Source organism: Diceros bicornis, chromosome X (assembly GCF_020826845.1).
Source record: "Diceros bicornis minor isolate mBicDic1 chromosome X, mDicBic1.mat.cur, whole genome shotgun sequence".
Classification (NCBI taxonomy): Eukaryota; Metazoa; Chordata; class Mammalia; order Perissodactyla; family Rhinocerotidae; genus Diceros; species Diceros bicornis.
In genome coordinates, this window is record NC_080781.1 from 114,194,709 (window position 1) to 114,216,931 (window position 22,223).

The 22,223-nt window shown below is 39.8% G+C and overlaps 1 protein-coding gene across 21 annotated transcripts in view; it reads right to left on the bottom strand.

The window, feature by feature from the left end:
• TENM1 (teneurin transmembrane protein 1) overlaps positions 1 to 22,223 on the bottom strand; it is a 780,745-nt gene that overhangs the window by 59,460 nt on the left and 699,062 nt on the right. For all 21 annotated transcript variants that reach the window (XM_058536663.1, XM_058536660.1, XM_058536662.1 and 18 more), the window contains one exon: positions 13,918 to 14,072. In XM_058536663.1, coding sequence (XP_058392646.1) covers positions 13,918 to 14,072 — 155 coding nt within the window. The remainder of the gene's footprint in view (positions 1 to 13,917; positions 14,073 to 22,223) is intronic.

The window sequence follows — 22,223 nt, forward strand, 5'->3', positions numbered from 1 at the left end:
GCCATTCTCCTGTATGCCTCTTGGAGACAGAGTTCTGTACCAAATGGTTCAGAAGGATGGTCCATGACAACATTTCCTGTGTGCTTAGAATTTACTTATCAATAATAATACATTGGCATTTACTACTAAATATCTTTTATATTCCCTCTTGCTAGTTTCCTTGTCAGACTTTGGGATTGCTCCTTCAGAATCCTCTTCTCTTTGATTTGGAGTTGGAAGTGTATTCTGAGGTGGAACAAATGAACATCTGCTCTTCTTATGTATCTCAAGATAGACACCTCTCAATAGGCGTAGCCTGTTGGTAGATGTTTTATATGCCCCTGTGTTCACTTTTCCAAATATACTAACTTTTGCATGAAATGATGACATTCCTGATCACAGCCAATCGAACTTTCTCTTTGAGTTGAGTTTCCACTTAATAAAGATGGGGTTGGCATTGATTCATGCACTTTCCCCTCCCATAGTTAATAGAGAGTGGGGCTATGTTTAAAAGTATAGTCTGAAATATAGTTAGGCCACCTGGCTCACATTGGAGCATAGCCCCGGATGCTGTCCCCATTAGCCCTAGATGCTAACCACTGAATTTACCAACTAGATATTTCTGCGTCTTAGAGAGTTTCAGGTTTATTTCAGGTCATGGCGCCTGCCGAACAAAATGTGTGGAAGACTGAGTGGTTCAAAAGTAGTTTGCAAGCTTTGCATCTTGTGACTCTCCCTGAACTTTGAAGATGCTTTTCCTCTGGTGCTTAATAGTTTTAATAAGAGCTAACGTGCCATTGTCCTTTGTGTGGAAAGAGGACACTGCTGAGGGAGTTTTATTTATGTGATAAATTATGTTTTCGATATAGCATTGAGCACGGTACTTGACTTTTATTTTAAGGCCCCTGACAACTCTGGCTATTTGCCTGTGCGCAGACATTTCAGCAGAATTTGGATATGCTGGAGCTGAAGTTCTTGGCCTGCTATTTTCTACTTCTTATATAAACAACCCGAGCTGTCACTTTGAAGGGAGCCATGCAAATATCTCTGATAATAGATTATTATTCCCTGATTGTGATTTTACCTAAGACACGTAGGCCTGAAAAGTACAGTTTAAAAAAAAAGAGTTTAAATGAATTTGGAGAAGAGAAATGATATTTAAAGGAACTCTGTGGATCATCTTAGTGCAATGCTTTTCCCAGTTTATCATTTTGTTAAGTTTGGGTTTTTATATACTAGAATTTTTTAAACTGATTGACATATTTGGATCCTGAATATCTTAATAAAAACAGAAGGGTCATTGGATAGACAAAGCAACTCACGGACTAAACTTGCTTCAAAAATCCTACGACGCTGCTTTCTTCTTATGAATACATCAGCCTCATACTTCTTTCCTTTTGATTTCCCACTTAGCTGGGAGCCTCTTTGTTTTGTCTTAGGAGAGTCACATTCTTCATATTGACATAGATAAACTCAGTCTTCTTACTTCTCTACTCTCATATTTAATTTTTTGTGAAATGGAGCCACCTAGGATGGCTGCAGGCCATCCACCGAATGAGCTGCTCTTTTACCTCCTGATTTCAAAGAGATGGAAGATGATCTAAATTCTATGTATCTCAAATTCACAAATGTATGAAACACACACTACATTCCAGCCTTAGCTCCGTAGTCAGCATGACACTTCTTGAAAGTAGAAAGAAAATGGAGGATTTGGGGCACCATTCAATGACTATAGTGACCATCCTTTAAGTGATCTAGTCAGAGCTTCACATCAGCATTAGGCAGGTGACATATTCTGTGAAGGTCACCGCAGGTTAAGACCAGTCTTTGGAGCACCTGCTTGTTACAGCCCATCAAACTCAGCTACAGGTATATGCATGCCTCTCTGCGAAAGGCACGCCTATGTACAAAGGACAGAAGGGAAGATTACACAATTGCTATAGCAGTTCCAAACTTCTTCTTGGCCCTTTTTATCTTGGGTGTGTAAATTATGAGTTCAATTCTCTGTTTTGTGAATGGAAGGTCAAACACTACTACTGCCGCCGCTGCTGCTGCTGCTACTACTACTATTAGTATTAATTTATTGAGCACTTATGAGCGAGGTACTTTGCTAAGTGAGTTATATATATTATGTCATTTAATCCTCACAACTTCCCTATAGAGAAAGGTAACATCATCTCCATTTACAGATAAGGAATTTTTCCCAGGGGCACACATCTAGCAAGTGGTGGATCCGGGATTCAAACCCGGGTAGTCTGTGTTCCCAACCACTATGCTCTACTGCCTTTTTATATTGGCGTAACTATGAAGGAGAGTCTACCTACAGGCCTGATTTTGTCTCTTGCACCCTCTATTAAAGGATTAGAGAAAGGTTTGGCTCTCCTTTGCAGTTCCAGAAGGAGTTTTCCTGCATTTGACAGACCAAGGAGAGGAGGTTTGGACTGAATGAGCAATAAATAACATTATCCAGGAATGCATTTAAATTAGAGACTGACAATCACAGATATTACAAAATCAGAATAACTACCTTGCAGACTTATTTTGTTCTTGTGTCCTCCCATTTTAGCAAGTGTATGATGAATCAACAGAAAATATTTCCTGAAGATGCCAATTAACATCTTACATCACCCCTTATATTTATAAAATAGTTCATACTTTTCCAAATGCTTTCACATTAAAAACAGTGAGGACACTTAATCAACAATTGGGTCATTTATTGAATTAGCCTTCATAAGGAGGAATAATTAGCTGGCTCTAAAATTCTAGTGTCTGTTTTCCAAGTATAGTGCTGAATCTGAAATTACAGAGAAACCTCTTTTGGGTCAAGAAGTAGACAAAAATGATTTAATTTTTTTCTATATTGCCATATTTCAGAGGAGAACAGAATAAATGATTTAAAAATAGATGTTCTTTTTCTAAAATATAGAAACAGCAACTAAAAGTAGTGTTTATTTAGCATTACTATGTAATTCTCAGCCAGAAAGTCTAACGGATCACTCATTTACAGGTGAGTGATGTGGAGAGCCAATAGAGACTCCTAAAGAAAACTTTTTTATGGTTCTTGGTGCTGCTGTCAAATCAGAGTCTAAACAACATTAACTGCCACCTCATGCTCTGTGACAGCATAATTTGATTGCTATATAGATTGAGGTTTGTGCCACCTTCCTTCCACATGCCACCCACTTAAGCGGTGTGACAAATGAACACATAAAAGCCAAGGTTACATGTAATGCCGCGTGACCTCTCTCTTCACTTCCGATCAACACTAACAATTTACAGTTGCAAGCGCCTTTCAAAAAACAAAGTTCTTTCGTATTTGTTTTCTTCTTTAACTATCATGACAGCCTTAGGAGACAATACTTGTTTCTATCCCACTTTTTACTGTTAAGGAAGCTCAAACACAGAGACCTTAAGTAACTTGCCTGAGGTCACACTGCTAATAAATGGCAGAATCTGGATTCACACCCAGGATTGTCTATATTCTTTCTACTAGACATGCTACCTTGGTCAAAGAGAAATGGGTGATTAGGCAATGGTCCAGAGAACTTTGGTGAGATATGACCTAGTCCTCCTGAAGAAATGAATAATTATTCTATGCTTATAAATACGTCTGTTGGGAAATTCTCTCCTTTTTATTCAATAGTCCTCACTTTCTAATTTAAATACTTCTGTGTTTAAGGTTATTGATATATTGAGGTCTTTGAGAAGAGCGTGGCTAAGTTAGCAGTGCCTTCCTGCCATGGTTGATGTAGACTGAGCTCCCTCTACCTTGTAGAGACTAGCATTTCCCCCACTCCCATTTCTACATTTATGGCATGAGCCTTTGGATCAGCAGGAGAGACCGGCTGTGACTGATGTGGATTAACTGGGTGCATGTGGCTCAGATGAATACAGCAGAACATTGCTGATTTAGGATGCTTACATTTGCACTGCTGCAACAACCAATTGCTGAGCAGTTAGGCTGCTGCACTATCGATGTTGTCCAGGCCTGAGAACAGTGAAAGAAAATGGAAAAATCCATTGGAGGTTTGGTTGGTATGAGTTTATTATTACTATTGTCAAAAAAACCCACATAAACTTGAAATTTACTGTCTTAACCATTTTTAAGTGTACAGTTCAGTGGTGTCAAGTATATTCGTATTGTTGTGCAACTGATCTCTAGAGCTTTTACATCTTGCAACACGGAAACTCTATGCCCATTAAACACTAATTCCCTCTCCTCTCTCCCGTTGGTAGCCATCTTTCTACTTTCTGTTTCTATGATTTTGACTACTTTAGATACTTCACATAAGTAGAATCATACAGTATTTGTCTTTTTGTGACTGGCTTATTTCACCTTGCATAATGTCCTCAAGGTTAATTCATGCTGTAGGATGTGACAAGACTTCCTTCTTTTTAAAGTCTGTATAATATTCCATTGTATGTATATACCAGATTTTCTTTATCCTGGTATGAGTTTTCATGTCATCTGATCCATTATTTGGTGGTCACTATAGAAGTGGTAGATTCAGTTGGTTAAACTAACCATGACCAAATAGGATAAAGTAAATGATTGGCATAAGGGCTATGAAATAACTTTTTAATTTTCATTTTACTACTCCCTGGGCCTTGTTAATCTGCTGTTTGAGCCATTCTCCACTCCTTAATCTTCTCGTATCTCTCTTGTCAGCTCTCTTTTACTCCCACCTAGCTGTGCCTCTCGTCCACTGGTGTTGCTGGCCCTTGATAGAGCTGTTTACAGATATTTCACATAACTTGCTTTCATCTTCCCTGTCTTGCTGTTTACTTGCAACTCACTCCTTCCTTCGACCATATTCCCCTCTGTCTGAATTGTCTAGAGTGTGGCCACAGGCCTTTTCTTTGCTTTGACAGTGAGATGGGTTCCACAGCCATTGAAGCATTGGGAGAGTGTGGTGGGGGTAGAAGTGGTGAGATTTTCATCTCAGGTGGCAAGAACTTTTAAAATAAACTTTCTTTTTTTTTCCCCTGGGAGATCCCTTTATTCAAGCAAACTTATTATAATTCAGATTTTCTTGATTCCCTACGGAGCTTCACAAAATTCAGGAGTCTGTCCCTGCAGGGAATTTCACTTACAATGGCCTTCATTCGAAAGATCTAATTCTGTTCTTTTTCAGTGTGCACATGAGCGAGTGATGGAAGTGCACAAAAAAAGGCAAGTAACCCCCGAAGAACTTGAGTTTCAGTATCATCCATATCACTCAGGGTGATGGAGGACATTCTGTAGACATGAAAGTGTTGGCAGGGGAGAGATGAAGAGACAATGAGAGACATTAGGCAAGAGTTTAAGAAAGGGAAAAGAAGGTGCCTTTTCTGTTCTAAAACTACAATTTCTTTTATTTTTTTCCCCTGATTGCTGTAACTTTTCATGCCTGGATGTTATTATATATATTTTTTCAAAACAACAGAAAATGCTGAATCCACTTGTATAAAGTTGAATTGACATGTAGATTTTGGAGAGGAGGTTTTATATTTCCTCTTCTATCCAGTTGTGGTTAGTTTATCTGAAGCTTGCAAAAAATTCTAAGGACAACAGAAAACGGCTTTTTCAGTTATGTGGAGAGTGGAAGGCAACCAGGGAAGGTAGAGATCTGCTGCTTGGAGCAGGTGGTGTAGTGCTGATGGGTGAGAGAGAGGGAAGTTTTGTTTTCTCTGTTAAGGTGAATGACCACACAGAATATTGACTCAAAGTTACTAAAGTCCAAGATGGGTGAAGAGACTGTAAAAGAGCACCCAATTTCTTTAAACTGAGTTCAAGTTTCCTGGCCAGGAAGAATTACCTGTTAGAACTTGCAAATAGGTTTTTAGAACCATTTTTTGTGACTATTGAGAAATAGTAGGCAGTAGAAGATGTGCTGGAAGATTAGAGATGGTTAAACATAGTTCTGACTTCAAGAAGAATCAGAAGATGTACCCCACAAACTGCAGGGAGGGAACCTGATGTCAATTTGAAAAAGATCCTTCAATGTGTTATTAAATAATTGTTTCTTAGTTCTTAGAGGAGGAAGTGGTGTTTATGGATACTATGACTGGAAACAAATTACATCAAGGGTTTCTTATTTCGTTTTAAACAGAGTTACCAACCTGGTAAATTTTCTCACGGATACCTTTGTGGATAAGTTGGGGGAAATAGAGGTAAGGGTAGTGGCTTTCAAATTTGCTTTGACTGTGACCCTCAGTAAGAACTATATTTTACACCATTATCCAGGATACACAATTGGAATAAAAGTTTCATGAAATGATACTTACTTACTTATCCTTACTACACAGGATGCATTCTGAATTTTTTTGTTCTATTTCTTTTTTTTTTTTTTTAAAGCTGGTCAGAGACCATTATATTGATTTCCTGATCCACTATGAATCACAACTCATAGGTGATAGCTCAAACAGGTGGGTTCATAATCTAACAGATAACTAGTCTAGTGGTTCCACAATTTCATCTTGGGCTATCTACCCATCTATTTTACCATGGATGAAGACACAGAAGGCATTCATCAAACCCATAGATGACACAAGGCTGGGAAAGTTAGTGGAGATATTGGATAATAGCAGAAGAATACAAAGATATGGACTGAATCTAATGAGATGGAATTGAATACAGACTAATGTAAGATCTTGCAGTATGATGCAAATAACCCAGCTGTGCAAGTGTAAGATGAGGAGACGGGGATGAGAGACGTGAATTTTTAGTCCTCTGTAATCACATCATATGTCAGAAACGCCCAAAAATGCAATTCAACTTTAGCTGTGGGTTCTTAACCTGTGCTTTTTATTTCCTTAGCATTTTGCAAAGGTGCCTTGGGGGTCACCATGTGAACAACCACTGGGTGGGAGCAAGCCTGAATAGGGAAGATTCTGGGATGTTATTTCTTGTTTGAATCTGCTGTTTGCATCAGTTTTATAAGTGGGGACCTATTTTGTTTGAAGTAAACGTTCTTTGGCAAAAGTCTTTTTGAAAACCACCAGGAAAAATGAATAGAAACAGAGAATACAGAAAGAGGGTTGTGATGGTCTCCATTCTACCTCTGAGTTAGAGCATATCTGGATTATTTTATTCATTTCTGGATGCTTCTCTTTCAAAGAGGTATAGATAAATGGGAACATGTTCAGAGAAGAGTGATGAGCATGGTGAAGAAACTCAAAACCATGCCAAGTGAGGTACAGTTAAATCAATTGGGGATGTGACATAGGAGGCCTGAGAGAGCTGTTCACATACACTGAGAAGGCTGTCATGTGGAGCAGGGGGTCTGATATAGCAGTTTGGTGAAAAGAATGTGAACTTTGGGATCAGGTCGACCAGGTTCAAATTTCAATTCTGCCACTTATTGGTTGTGTGACCTTGACCAAGTTACTCAACTCCTCTGAACCTTGTTTTTCACATTTATTAGGAGTAGGGGAATATAATACTTACCTTGACGGGTTATCATGAGTATTAAATAAGATAACATATATGAAAGTACCCAGTCTAGTGCTGGGTTCACTAATATATTTATTTCATAGAAAACAGATTAAATTCATAACACAGGGCCTAAAGAATTGCAGTAAGACTAGATGGTGAAAGTTAAAGGAAGCTTAAAAAGTTTAAGTTAAAGGAATCCCCAAAAAGCTTTCCATCAGTCAGAGACATTCAAAGATGGAATGACTGCCTGGGGGAGGCAGTGAGTTCCTTATCCAAGACGTATTTGAGGAGAGGTTGGACTGTTACTACATGGTGAGAATATTCTGGAGGGAAGTCCAACATCAACTGATTGGAAAGAAGAGTAGGATTCCCAGTAGACTGGCTCAATAGATTAAATGCATGGGGCCAAGGTTTGCTCCTCCAAAGAACCAGTTACTATCCTTCCTTCATAACCATGGATGATGCCTCCCTCCACCTGTTAGGCCCATCTGACCAATGGGTGCTTTTGGGAACCACTAGGGAATATACAGACGATCCAACAAGCATTTATGGAGGACTGGTTATATATCAGATACTCTAGACAAATACCTCAAGGTGCATACCTTATGAAAAGTGGGTCAACAGGATTATCTGTGTATACAAAAGCTCCATGTTGCTGTGTATCTGCTATTGCGCCGATTTTTGGGAGAGCATTAGGCTGGCTCCAAAGAGTAAATCAATTCTCACATTTGCTATCATACCAAGAGACTTGGTCTAATTCCCAATTCCATTCTAGTCAGGCACGAGATGGAAGTGAGTTACCAGAGCAGGATGATTCAAAAGCAGCAATGGAAATAAAGAGCCCAATCTCTTCATAATCAACTCATTTCCTGAAGTGAAAGGCCTGGTTGTTTATAGCAGTGCTTACAAAGGGCAGTTATGCTTCAGAGTTTATACCGCGAGTTGAGTTTCACATTTCAGTGAATCAAAAAAAGATATTGATTTTGAACAAATGGCTGATTTTATTGTCAAAGCAAATTTCATTTCTTGAGATGATTAGATTTTATTAAACTATTTCCTAAGTGCCACTAAACGCACATTCTGTGAATAAACAGCATATTCCTCAACCAAATGACATTTTTCACCCACTAAACACGATGATATTTGGTCATCTCCAATTGTCGTTGAAAATGTAAAAGTTGGAAAAATGCACACTGGTGGTCAAAAGTTTGCTCTTGAATCTTGGCTGTATCACTTAATCACTCTATGGTCACAGCACAATATATAATCCTTCTGACTACAAATTTTCGGGGATAATTATACCTACCTTTCAAGGGTGTTTGAGTTGTGGAGAAAAAATGGAACAGTGTGAGATGCTTAGCATAGTTCCTGGCACATAGTAAGCTCTCAATAAGTGGTAGCAGTTATTAGAATTACTATAGGGAGACATCGTGATCTGCTGAAGATTAGGGCAAGCCATTAAGGACTGATTCTTCCCAGGGCTCAGGTTTGCCTCAGAAAAGTGCAGAAGACAAAAGCAAGTAAGAAAGAGAGGACTGTTCCCTGCATCACTTCCCAGCTTCCAAAGGTACTATGGTAGCATGGGTGGGCCTTCCCTTATTGGGGATCTTTTGGTTTTGAAATGCAGGGAAAGTAACAAGGAACTTTAGGACTTAGGTTGTATTTCTGCAGAGAAACCTTCATGGAGTTGGAAGGGACCTTGAGAAAACAGTTGATCCATCTTCCTGACTCCAGACAGGCCTGTGTTTCAACAGTCATAGATTATTGCTATCCAACATTTGCTTTAAAAGTTTCAAAAGGTGGGGACTCTTTAAGATCTTTTGATAATGTATGATGCTGCCGCGTAGTCTTGGAATCAGTAAGCCCTTCATAAGGTCTGATTCAAATCTTCATGCTGCAGCACGGGCCTCTATTTTCTCTCCTGTCTGTTCCTGTCAGCAGAATCTGTGTGTTCTCATTTAGACATTTGTCTCCACCCTTACCCATCAATATATTTTGATTTACTGAAATATGAAACTGAGCACTGTGTAAGCTCAGCTGGATCACTGTAAGTACTACTATAAACAACTGGGGCTTTGCTCTGGGAAGGTGTAATGAAGCTCCCTGCTCAGGTTTCTTCCCTCTAGCTGAAGACAGTCCATGTTCTTAAGTGCAGTCATAGGAAACATAGGTCCCCGTTATGCCACAGTGTTCTAAACAGACTGGGGAAATTCTGGCTATAGAGGCTGAGCATCTGGGAAGCTGTGCCACACACTAGCTTCCCCCTTGTAGGCACTCTGTCCACTCACCCATCTGATTTCATTCGTGTTCTCCAACTTTTGTCCTCCTGTGCCACACCTGGGTGCTGATTTGCACACACCTGGGAGCTGATTTGCTTCAATGCCAAAGCCTCCCCTTCCCAGCAAACATCTCAAAAGAGTGAGCTATTTTCACTGTCTCCATTTCCTCCCTCCCACTCGATCACTGCAGTCTGACTCCAATTAATTAGCACTCTACCAAAGGCACTCTTATCAGAGTCACCAATGCTGTCAAACCAAATGGCTTCTTAAAAAAACACCTCATTTTACGTGACCTCTAAGCGGCATTTGATATTAACCATTCCCTTCCTTTTCAAAAGCTTGCTCCCCTTGGCTTTTTTGACCACACGCATTCCTGGTTTTCCTCCTACCTGTCAAGTCTCTTTCTCTCAGGCCCCTTTGTGGGCTCCCATTCCTCAGCCTTCCCTTGAATATTGATATCCTTGGAGTTTGGTCTTAAACTTTCTCTCTCTCTTTTTTTTTTTTTTGTGAGGAAGATCAGCCCTGAGCTAACATCCGTGCTAATCCTCCTTTTTTTTTGCTGAGGAAGACCGGCTCTGAGCTAACATCTATTGCCAATCATCCTCCTCCTTTTTTTCCCCAAAGCCCCAGTAGATAGTCGTACGTCGTAGTTGCACATCCTTCTAGTTGCTGTATGTGTGACATGGCCTCAGCATGATCAGAGAAGCGGTGCGTCGGTGCGTGCCCGGGATCCAAACCCGGGCCGCCAGTAGCGGAGCACGTGCACTTAACTGCTAAGCCACGGGGCCAGCCCAAGCCTTATCTTTTTTTTATGCTGTGTACCCTCCCTGGAAGATCTCATCTGCTGCTCTATTTGCCATTACCATGTGTAAGCTGATGATCGCAAATCTAATCTCCGTTTCAGGCCTTGAGCTTTAGAACTATATCCAATTGCCTGCCAGATATATTTACCTGAATGCACATTGGCACCTCAAACTCAACATGCCCCAAACTGAACCCATCATCCAACCCTTACCCACACCAGCTTCTCCTCCTCTTATATGCCTTACCTCAGCGAGTGGTACCACCTATATACGTACTTCCTTAATTCAGACATTAAGTCAGCCAACAAGTTCTTTGATTTTAGCTCCAATATTTCACTAATCTGTCTGGCTTTCTTAGTCCATATTGCTGATACTTTAGATTTGGCCATTATCATTGTTGGCCCGTGTAGCCTGCATAAAGCTGAGAGCCTCATGGGCAGTGTCATCACAGAGTTGTATCCCAAAGAAATATCATCTGAACATCCAAAAAGAAATTGGAAAGGAATGTAATTTGTATGGAAGTCCCTTGAAAAGGTGCTAATCATTTATATATCGATATGTTTTGTCCCTGTCACACCTATATTACTGCAACCATCTCTTAAGTGGTCTCCCTGCCTCTAACACTGTTTCCCTCTACTCAGTTCTCTATAGTGCAGTTAGAATGATGTTTTTAAAATGAATTTCCAAGCTTAATACTATTTTAAAAATGCATTTCCTTGCTTAATGCTATTATTGGCTCCCCATTGTCCACTGGATAAAATTGAAACTCTATCATGCTTATAAGTTCCTTCACCATATCATCCCCACTTACCTCTCTAGCTTCATCTCTCACTACTTCTCCACATTATTTGTGCCATAGTGTCCTTTTGGTACTGGTATACATGTTAACTGTGCCTGCTGAGCACTTACTATGCATGTCCAAAGAACATACAGTCTACCTTGAGAGACTAGTTGGATACACAGTTTGGCAACACAGAAGAGATTACATATTAAACGTGGTAATATTAAATTTCAGTAAGGGAACGAGACAACAGTGAGGAATAGAATCATTAGGGAAGGGTCCCATGGAGGACATGAGGTATGAGGAGGGTGGCGAATGGGATTTGGACCAGTGGATATAAATTCCAGACTGAGGAAATGGGGCCACGAGAAGCAGGCCCCTAATAAAGGTGGAGGGTCATAATCTGGACACTGAGTTAGAGATCAGTAAGGACTCATTGTTCTGTGCCAGCCTAAAAGGAAAAATTCTAGTTACTCTTTAGGATGCTTCAATCACAGAACAGGAAATGATGGACAGCAGCAGAGATAGCTGCCAAATAACTTGGACACGAAGCCTGCTTTCTCTCCCAGTCAGTCCTGCTGGTTTTTAACACCCACCCCCTTCCCCAGCCCCCCACTCAACTCTCTATCCCCTCCCCCACAAAAAACTACTGTTTTTCCAAAGCTGAAGTTATATAAGGAAAAGGGAACGAGAGTGTCAGGAAAATTGAGGCTTGGAACAAAATGCCATAGGGAAAATGTGATTCTGTTTCTGAGTTACCAGGGCTCCTTTTCAATGGACTGCACTCTACATCCCAACCTGAAAGGGACGAGGTAGATTTTATAGTGGCAATTATGGCTTGCAAAGTGTCATGTGAAAAAGAATCTTTCTCGTGGTGAAGTGGATCATATGTTTGCTCTATTTAGACAAAGAATTCTCTTTTCAGCATAACTTTTCCACACAGAAACAGATAAGTTCTTTAGAGTTGACTGATTGCAACACTAAGTGCCCTATTTTAAGTTAAAAATATCCCACAAGTGAATCATATACGTGCATCTTCTCTTTTCGTTCCCCTCCTCCATATAAACACATTCACACCCTTCCTTACTGCCATAAATAATGCTCCTTTCCCTTGCCTTCTGCAGGATTCTGCATCACGGAAAGTTAGGCTGTTCTAGGACTTGATAGCCTGATCTACCCAAATCTCTCTTAAGAATGTTTCATTCACTTTGTCAGTTTTCCAGGTCTTCCAATTCCCATTTGATTTTTGTAGTTGACTATTTTCTGAGTTTCTGAGGTGAGACAGGGGCACATAGAGAAGAAGTAACCCCCCAAAAGGCACATTTCTAGAGTTTTATAGAGATGTGTATGCATGGAGGATGGAGATGGGAGGGGACATTAGAGCTAGAGTAAAGCAAGGTTTCTGGGTGATATGTTGATTTCACTTTCTTTGTTATCCTAGGTTTCAGGTGATATGAAGAATGAAGCAACAGGAATATCCTAACTGTGAAGAATATCACTCATTGCCTACCCAACAGCAATCCTTCATTCCTTGCTAACAGAATCCTGATTTTGGTTCAAGAATTAGGTAGCAATGTGCTCAGGGAAGGTGACTCAGTTCCAGATTGTCTGAGTCCATTTTGGAGATCCCATTTCCTCTTTGCCAGTGACTGGTGAAGGCATGGGTATGTGACTCGATTCTGGCCAATGTGACACAAGAAGGAAATCTGTTGGCATCTTTGCCTACCTCTGGTCATCTCAGTATGTGAGATAATGAAACATTCTTTAAACTACTTTTAGATACATATTTTACTACTTGCAGTCAAAACCATCCTCTCTGATGCAACTAACCAATTCTAAAACTCTCAACTTCTACTCTAATTGATTTGAAAAGATTATCTAATAATCTACTTCATCAGAGTCACAGATTCATGGAACATTAGATCTTGAAAGTCCCTTTGGGGATTGTCTAGTCTATTTCCCTCATTTTACATATCAAACTCTGTGTCTGCAGACTAAGAAAGGCATCCACTGGGTGCTGGGACTGTGTTGTATGCTCTCTAATCTCTCTATATGTCTAATTCTGATTTTGTAGAATTGTGGTAAAATTAGAATTTTGGACTCAGATGAGAGCTACACTGAATTTTCCCTTTTATTCTCACTGGGAAAAAGCTTTCCTGAATAAACATAAAATAGATCTCAGAGGGAATGTGCCTTTTCCTTAAAACTTTCAAACGCCCTAGATATAGCTTTTACATACACATGAATAGCAAGTCATGCTCATATATTTATCAAGAAAGATTTCTAAAGACTTTAGTACTCAGTACTTTTCTAAATGTGAGTTATTGTATTATTTTAAAATAATAAAATTATATATCTTGGAAAATATTCAATAAATGAGATTGGTCTTGCCCTCTAATTGATTCAGATTTGACAGCCTTTACTCGAATTCTTATGCCAACATTCCACCTAGCATCATTCCCATCCCAGCTTACCATTTTCTCCCAACTCAGTTTTTGTAAGGAAGAAAAAAGTAACTCACATAAAAAGAAACTTCTGCTACCTGGTGATATAAGAGATACACCAGGCTTCCTTTCTACCTAAATTCTGTATGAGAAAATTTTTATCCATTTCCATGATGCCACGTTGTCATAATGCTTGAAAACCAGTGGTGCCTACCTGAGTGATGTCCATTCCTGAGTCACAGCTCAGTGGCTGTGTGGAAGTCAGACCGTTTGAGCCGATTATAGTCGTGATCACAGCATTCTCATCAATTCTCCGAATCATAGTGCCATCCACAAAGTAAATGAATCCATGCCTATCAACTGTGATGCCTGGTGGGAAAGAGAGAATGAGCATTAGTAGTCTAGTGGGCCACATTTGCACCAAGATCAGTATATTGAAAGAAGCCATAGAAATGGAAAGTCATTGTGAAGACATATGGATTCAATTTTACTCAGCACAGACAGGACAGTAATGGGAGAGGTTTGTTCGGACACACATTCACTTCTTTGTGTATTGAGAAGAAATGACAAAATGTAACACGTGGAGATAAAGCCAGGTCTAATAATTTTGTGTTGTCCAGTTTTACATTTCCAAACCCCTGGTACTTGCTTACCCCCACAAACAGAAAAAAAATCCTCCTTAAGATAAACGGGAAAAGACAGGGGAGGGAGTGTATGTTACATTTCTTTTAGGGTGCAGACGCACGGGCCACTGCTTATTTTCATAGTTGCATTAGAAATAACTGACTTGGAAAGCATTAAAATGATTTTCATCAATTCACACTCAGTTAACAGAGAGTTTGTAATAATTCTGATAAACTGGACTGAGTTTTTTCTCTGTTATTATCTACTAAGGGGAAGATTGGAGAGTAAAATTATGGTGTCACAAAGTGAATGGTTAAGCTTCTAGAAAAAATAAAAGCCAATAAAATTCTCACAGTAGTAGTTTTTACACACTGTGTTAATTACAGCCTGGTTTCTTGGAAAATATATAATAGCAGTTAGAAGGCTTGGGTACTAATACTCAGTACACCACTTACAACTGATGTGTGACTTTGAGTGATTGTCTCTCCAAATTTCAGCCTCCTCTTTGATAAGATATGCAAAAGAATATCTGACTGTGATATTGTGATTTATAATAAGAAATATATATTTGGTCTTCGTCCTCATTTCTAGCACAGAGCTCAGAAAACTCGTGGAATTTCCTAAGTGGCAAGAGAGATAAAGGTGTCTTTTGTTATGTTAGTAAGATGACTTTGGACCGCACCTACGGATGGGGGCTGGTTGCCAGGAGAACCAACCATGTGATTAGAGGGTTGGAACTTTCAGTCCCACCGTCTGATTTCTGGGGATGCCCTGAGAGGGCTAGAGGTTGAATCAATCGCTAATTGCCAATGATGTAATCAATCATGCCTCTGTAATGAAGCCTCTATAAAAACCAAAAGGACAGGGTTCAGAAAGCATCTGGTTGGTGAACATGTGGCAAGTTGGGGAGAGCGGCACATCTGGAGAGGGCATGGAAACTCCTCACCCTTTCCTGATGCTTGCCCTATGCGTCTCTTCCATCTGGCTGTTCTTGAGTTATATCCTTTTATAATAGACCGGTAATCCAGTAAGTAAACTATTTCTCTGAGTTCTGTGAGTTGCTCTAGCAAATTAATCGAATTGGAGGAGGGGGTCCTCGGAACCTCCAATCTATAGTCGGTCAGTTAGAAACACAGACGACAACCTGGACTTTCGACTGGCATCTGAAGTGGGGGGGGGCAGTCTTGTAGGACTGAGGCCTTAACCTGTGGGATCAGATGCTATCCCTGGGTAGACAGGATCAGAATTGAGTTAAATTATAGGACATCCAGCTGGTGTCGGAGAACTGCTTGTTGGTGGTGTGGGGGGAAACTATTCCCTCAGGCTGGAAATTGGTCTCAGAACACCTTTTACTGCCTTACCTAGCTAAGGTGACCAACTGTCTTGGTTTGTCTGGGACTGAGGCAGAGTTCAGTTTTAAAACTGGGATAGTCCTGGACAAACTGGGATGAGTTGGTTATTCTACACCTAGGTTGTTAGAAGTTCCATATGAAATAATACATTTAAAAAGTGTCAGACACATATAAAGAACATATGGCTCAACTCCTGCTTCACTTGGAGCTTTTGACAGTGCTCTAGAAAATAACCACATGGCATTACTTTAAAACCGGTATACAATTTAGTCTTTTCCCATCTCTCCTTTATTCAGACCTTGTGAAACTCAGAATGTATGTTAAAGTTAGGAACATCTGTAATGACAAATATGTCCTATAGTATGCGCATGCACGTGCACGCGCACACGCGCACACAAACACCCTCTAATTTTCCTGGCAAGGAGTGAACTTATAAGACAGTTTACAAACCCAACTTAATAAACTGCTTTTAGATGAGCTAATTCGTTGGCAGGAGGTTAATATTAAGATTCAGCTTTATATGTCCTTTGATTAATCCTCATGAAGTGGGAATCCTTAACATCTATAAAAGTTACAAATTCATTTCAACTTCCCCCGAACGCCTCTAAAGTCGTCTATGTTTTGCTGAGCTCTCCAAGCAAACCAGCATGTCCAAACAAGGGGAATTCCATGTCAATATGTCCCTTTCTCATTTTTAGAGGCATGAGGACCTTAAGGAGGTTTTTTTTATAAAGACTTTTAAGATTGGGTAGGTCAAAAGATGATGGCGCTTGAACATTTCTTTCATCTCCAAAACATTTGGACTGGGGATGAACCAAGAGGTACCTCTGCTTTTTATTTCTGTTCCTGTTTTGGCAAAATCAGTTTCTTGAATGCCTATAATTTGGTCTGTTTTGCGGTAGGCCTATGATTTGGGATTGCCTTCTACGACCTCTGTATTAAATATCACTGAGTGCGAAATTTAAAATTTGGCTGTCATAAGAGGATGAACTGAAAGATGAAGACTCAAGTCGGAAGAGAGGAAGGCTGAGAGTAGATAGGCTTGAAGTGTATGAAGTCATGAATTATTTACAAACACATACTGAATGTCACTATGCCAAGTTCTGTGAGGGCCAAAGGACAAAGAATCCAGGGACACGGAAACTAAGAGGAATATGCTGAGAGTGTTGCTCTAACTAGGAGATAGTAAACTTAGAGAATCTAATCCCCTGAAAATCGGAGCAGATTCACAAAAGGTATAGAGAAATAAATGTATTCCTACAGAAACTGGGATATTTGGGGATGTCCTTACATCTTTATGCAGACACCAGGGAGGACAGGTCTGTTCCTTGACTACTACAGTCCTCATCCCTACAAGAGGGCGAAGTTTGTACTGACCCGGGGAGGATAATCCTGGACTAAACATGGTTTTCCCACTTTTAATTTTTGTGAAATTCTAAACACTGTGAACTGCTCTCTGTCTCTGTTCATGTCAGCTGATTTCCGGAGTTGAGGCTTATTAAATACTCACTATTGGCCTTCAGGGCTTATTTGGCTGATGGTTGCAGGATATTCCCCTTTTATTTATTTGTATAGCAATTTCTCTTATCGTGGTCCAAATTCCAAAATACTCCTTTTTCCTTGAGACTTTTAAATTAAATTTGATTGGGTTATGCCTATGTTTGGAGTTGAGAAAGAAATAGTAGAAAGGGCTTTGAGGGACTGTGTGCTTTGTTAATGCAGCTAGGCATATTTTATATGTACATATTTTTGTTTCCTCTCATTTTCCTTCCCCAACTGACCAACCAACCAACCAACCAACACACACACACACACGCACACACACGCGCACACACACAAACACATTTCCCAAACAACCACTTTTACAAACTCTTCACTGGTGGGGTTTAAGGGGTATTTAATTTTCAGTGAGGTTAAAAACCAAATTGGAAATTCCAGGCAGGAAAAGGAGAATTATTTTTGCCATTACTTGGAGGGGAGGGGGTTGCCCGTTCCATAGGGAATATTGTTACAGCACAGGGATGTTGATGATGCAGTATGATCTATACCTGTTTGTTAGACTGAGTGGGAGGAGGTGGCACATGCCCAGTATATTTTAAGCTTTATTCTTCGGAGATGGGGATGCAAGTGATTTCAGATCACATAAAGCTATCTGGGGCTAGCAAGATCTGCAAATTCAATAGACTTTCATATTTTGATATTGTTGTATCCAGATTTCCAAAATTTGGTACCCAATGTTGTGGGCATATTTTGTTCCAATGGCCAAGTCCATTGATATGCTTACTGACTGTTTTCATTAGCACTTAAAACACAATTAAAGGCATATTCTTTGGATAAGAAAGGAATTAAACTGCATTGAGAAAACCACTTCCAGTGTTTAAAATTTTAACCAGCATTCATATTTAGAGCAAGCAAAAAATATATAGATCTCTGATATTACCACAAGGTTAGGCAGTGATGCAAGGTGGGTGGGGGTGGAGGTGGGAAGAACAACACACCACAGCTTGAGTCCCCACACCTCCTCACCTCCGCCAAGGAAAACATTGGGCTCAGACGCCCAGACAGCATGTTTAGCTTGGAGCACATTTTTACATTTGTGAGAAAATAAATAAATCCTTGTAAATTAGTACATATAATGAAAGCACTGACAGACCATAACCTGGAAGTGTGAATGGTGCTGTCTTCATTCATCAGCATTAAGCCCTAACAAGCTCTTTCTACGGAGGGACCTGCTCATAAATAAAGTGCATCTTGTAAAAAAATTATTCACAATATCTTATACAAAGTAGGGGACATTATATAATATCTGAACTGCAGGCTCTTTTCTCTGTGAAGCATAGCTCTGTATGAAACAGCTGCAAATTACAGGTGAAATTATTTGACTTCTTCCCTTGTCTTATTATCCTCCAATGAATAAATACTATAATTCTTGAGAAGACAATTGCCTAAAGCTGGGGCAGCCTGGATAGTTACTAATAAATGTATCACCTGTTGGGCAAGAGGACGCTGCTGATCAATACTGATGTGGGATCACTGAGAGTCCAGATGTGGAGGTTAATAACCCAGGAATAGTAGCTAAAATCTCAAATTAGGTAACAGTGAAGATCAGAGTTTTTGGCTGTGCAGAATGCTAATTTCAAACGCTGGCAGAAGGCATCTCTGTATTTAATTTATAAAAATTACAGCTGTTGAGGCCACCTACATTTTTATTATTTCTACATTAAAAATGAACCTTCTTTCAGAATATAAGCTTTGGAAAGTAGTCATAAAATTTTCTCCATCTACAACCCTAGCCACCGGAAAACTGAAATATTGTTTTTTTTCTCCGCTACAATCTGCTCTTTAATTTTACGATACAGAGATAAATGGTTAAAATAAACTTTCAGAGAATGTCCTAAGTGTAATATGGCATCAGCTCAATCTCCAATACTGAAAGTGCTGAATTGTGTAACTGACATTAGCTGTTTATCATAAAGTGCCCTTTAAACCAAAAAGAGATAAAAATATTTTGCTTTGTTTAAGTGCATTTCAATTCTCTGAGCATTGGTATCATATGTTGGTCTACATGGAAATTCTCTACTAGGCAGAAAAGTCCATTCTTCCAGTGATCTGACTGCTGTCCACTTAATTACCCACTGGGGTCAGAAAGGGCCAGGTTACTTCTGCACAAGAAGCCTGTTAAGTTCTCTTGCTAGAGAGCTACTAAATGGAGCTTCTAGAACTTGGAGGAACTTCAAATATCTGTGTGTCACTAGGGTTGGAAGGAGGCAGAGTTTAATGACCAGCTGAGATGATTTCACTGTGTGGTTAACAATGAGAACAAGATTTCTTCAATAAGAGACTCTAATAAACTCACTGTAATATCACATGACTAGTGAATAGTGTGAATTATTTAATCAGATATTCTGTTTAATAAAAAAGTTACAGTATATTCTAAACAGTAAAGGTCAATATCCAAAGAATTTAAATATGAATTAAAAATGATAAGCATTCAAACTAATATTCTACTGACTGGAATGTCCTTTCTTTCATGGCTCAGAAGGTACTTGAAAGGGCTTCAGAGACATCATAAGGAACAGTAGATTTGTGTGCTAGTTAAGCAAAAATTCTGATTGAGAGAAAGACAGATAAGGCCAGTTCTTAGCATTTGTCTTCTTTTCAGCTCCTTCTGATCCTCTCAAAGCTTTAGCCTTCAGGGCAAGGCAGAGAGAATGAAGAGCTCCCCTACCTCCACCAGTAACTCTTTCTAGAAGCTTACGGGGGAAGCTGTTTTTCTCCTTACTTGTTAATTTATTCAAGATTTATTTTGCACCTACTATGTGCTAGGCACTAGGAGTACAGCAGAGTATAAAACAGACATGGCACTGACTTTGAGGAGCTCAGAAACTGGTGGGGGGGATGGACAGATAACCAGGCAATTACAACGCCTTGAGATAAGCACTAATTTGGGGCAAGTCTAGGGTTCCACGGAAGCAGCTTGGAGAGGGGCTGGGGAGATAAAGGTCACAAGTGATTTCTCAGACTAAGTGACATGTAAGCAGAAATCGGAAGGACCATGTTGAATTCTTGATGAGCCTAGTGTGAAATCCAGCTAAGCACCACTGAAAACCCATGCAGGAAGACTAATATCATTAAATAATAATCATTTTCATTTGCTGAGAATATTATGATATTCCAGGCACTGTGCTGGATTTTTACATACGTTTTCTCTTTTAATTCTCAGAGTAGCCTTGTGGAGTAGGTATTACTAACGTCATTTTTTAGATGACGAAATAGAGATTCAGAGGTTGAAAGACTAGCTCCAGGTTGCCTACCTAGAAAATGCTAGCTTTAGCTCATGCTAGCCTGAGTTCAATGTCCATTCCCTTAACCGCTATCCCACGTAGCCTAAATAGGGCTATCAATCACTTTACCACAGGAGTGGTGTACAGACTGTTCAGAGGTTTCAGAAACTCCATGAAATTATCTGCAAAATGTTTTGTGTATGGGTACTGTCATGGGGAGACGGTCCACTGCTTTTGTTAGATTGTCAAAGCGACTCATGACTGCTCTCAAAAACTTAAGAATTCTTATGCTCCTATAGATCTCTTGGACTTCTTCATAATTATTCTTCAAAGATATTCTGCAGCTTCATCCCCACAAAGCTGCTGAGTTTTGTGAAAGCATTCAGAGCTTCCGTGTGATGAGGATTTTGGTAACTTGACTATTATCGTATGATCCACCACACAAAAAGGAGGACCCAGAAACAAGTGTCACAAACCCCTACGTTGTCAGGGGTCAGGCAGGTGACATAAATTTGTAAATTAGGACAAGTGTTAGACTACACAGGTCTTAGGGGAAACTAAGGTTAACTAAAGAGAGCATGTCCCACCTAAATGCATTCAATCTTTTTAAACGGAAAGACACAGTGTGGACCAAATAATTCTATCTTTGAACTGGATTTATTCCCTGAGCTGCCAATTTATGACGCTAGCTGAGGACAATCAGGAGGAATATATCGTCAGTAAAGAGGCTCCTGTGAGCAGAGAAGATCCATGAACTTAGAATAAATCACTGTGGCACTGCCATTAAAAGTTATGTCTCAGTACAGACAGTTCCCATATACCCCCTGCCCCCACACTTGCATAGTCTCCCACTATCAACATCCTGCATCGGAGTGGTACACTTGCTACAACTGATGAACCTACACCGACACATCATTATTACTCAAAGTCCACAGTTTACTTTAGAGTTCACTCTAGGTGTTGTACATTCTGTGGGTTTGGACAAATGTATAATGACATGTATCCACCATTAAAGTATCACACAGAGTAGTTTCAGTGTATAAAGAGTCTGCTCAATTTTTCTGTGAACCTAAAACTGCTCTAAAAATAGTCTATTTAAAAAAAGTTATGTCTTGGTATAAGTGCCGTGAAGCCAAAGATAATCAATCAAATCCAGTTGTGATTCTCATCACTGGAAAATGAAATAACCTGGATGACTAATGACACAATACTTGCTAAGAATGCAGTCTCTTTTGTTTCCACCAAGATCAAAATTCAGAATTTGTGACAAGTTCATTCAATTTAGTCAAATCAAACCAGAAAAGTAAGTGTCCAAGCTGAGCTCAACTTTGTTCTTGCTCTGCCACCCTTATCTTCCTCATCCTTCCTTCAGAAAGTCCTGCCTCTTTAGTATGGCAGAGACAATGCTATATATTCAGGTCATCCTGTCTATTTTTCTTTCTGAAAATAGAGCTCGATTGCATTTCCCAGCTTCCTTTGCAGTCAGGTGTGAGCAGAAGTGATGTACGCTCCTTCCAGGCCTGATGACTAACAAAACCTCTGTTGAGCTTCTCTGTAGATCACTCGCTTCCCCTTAGGCTGGCTGGATGTAAAGTATCCAGTGGACAACTCCAAAGCCTAAGAGACTGAGGAGCCACTAGATGGAAGGAGCCTGGTTCCCTGAGTAAATGCTTGGAGCAGAGATTCCTTCTACTTCCCAGGCAATCTATATTGGACTGTGACATGAGCAAGAAATAAACTACTATTTTGTTAAGCCATTT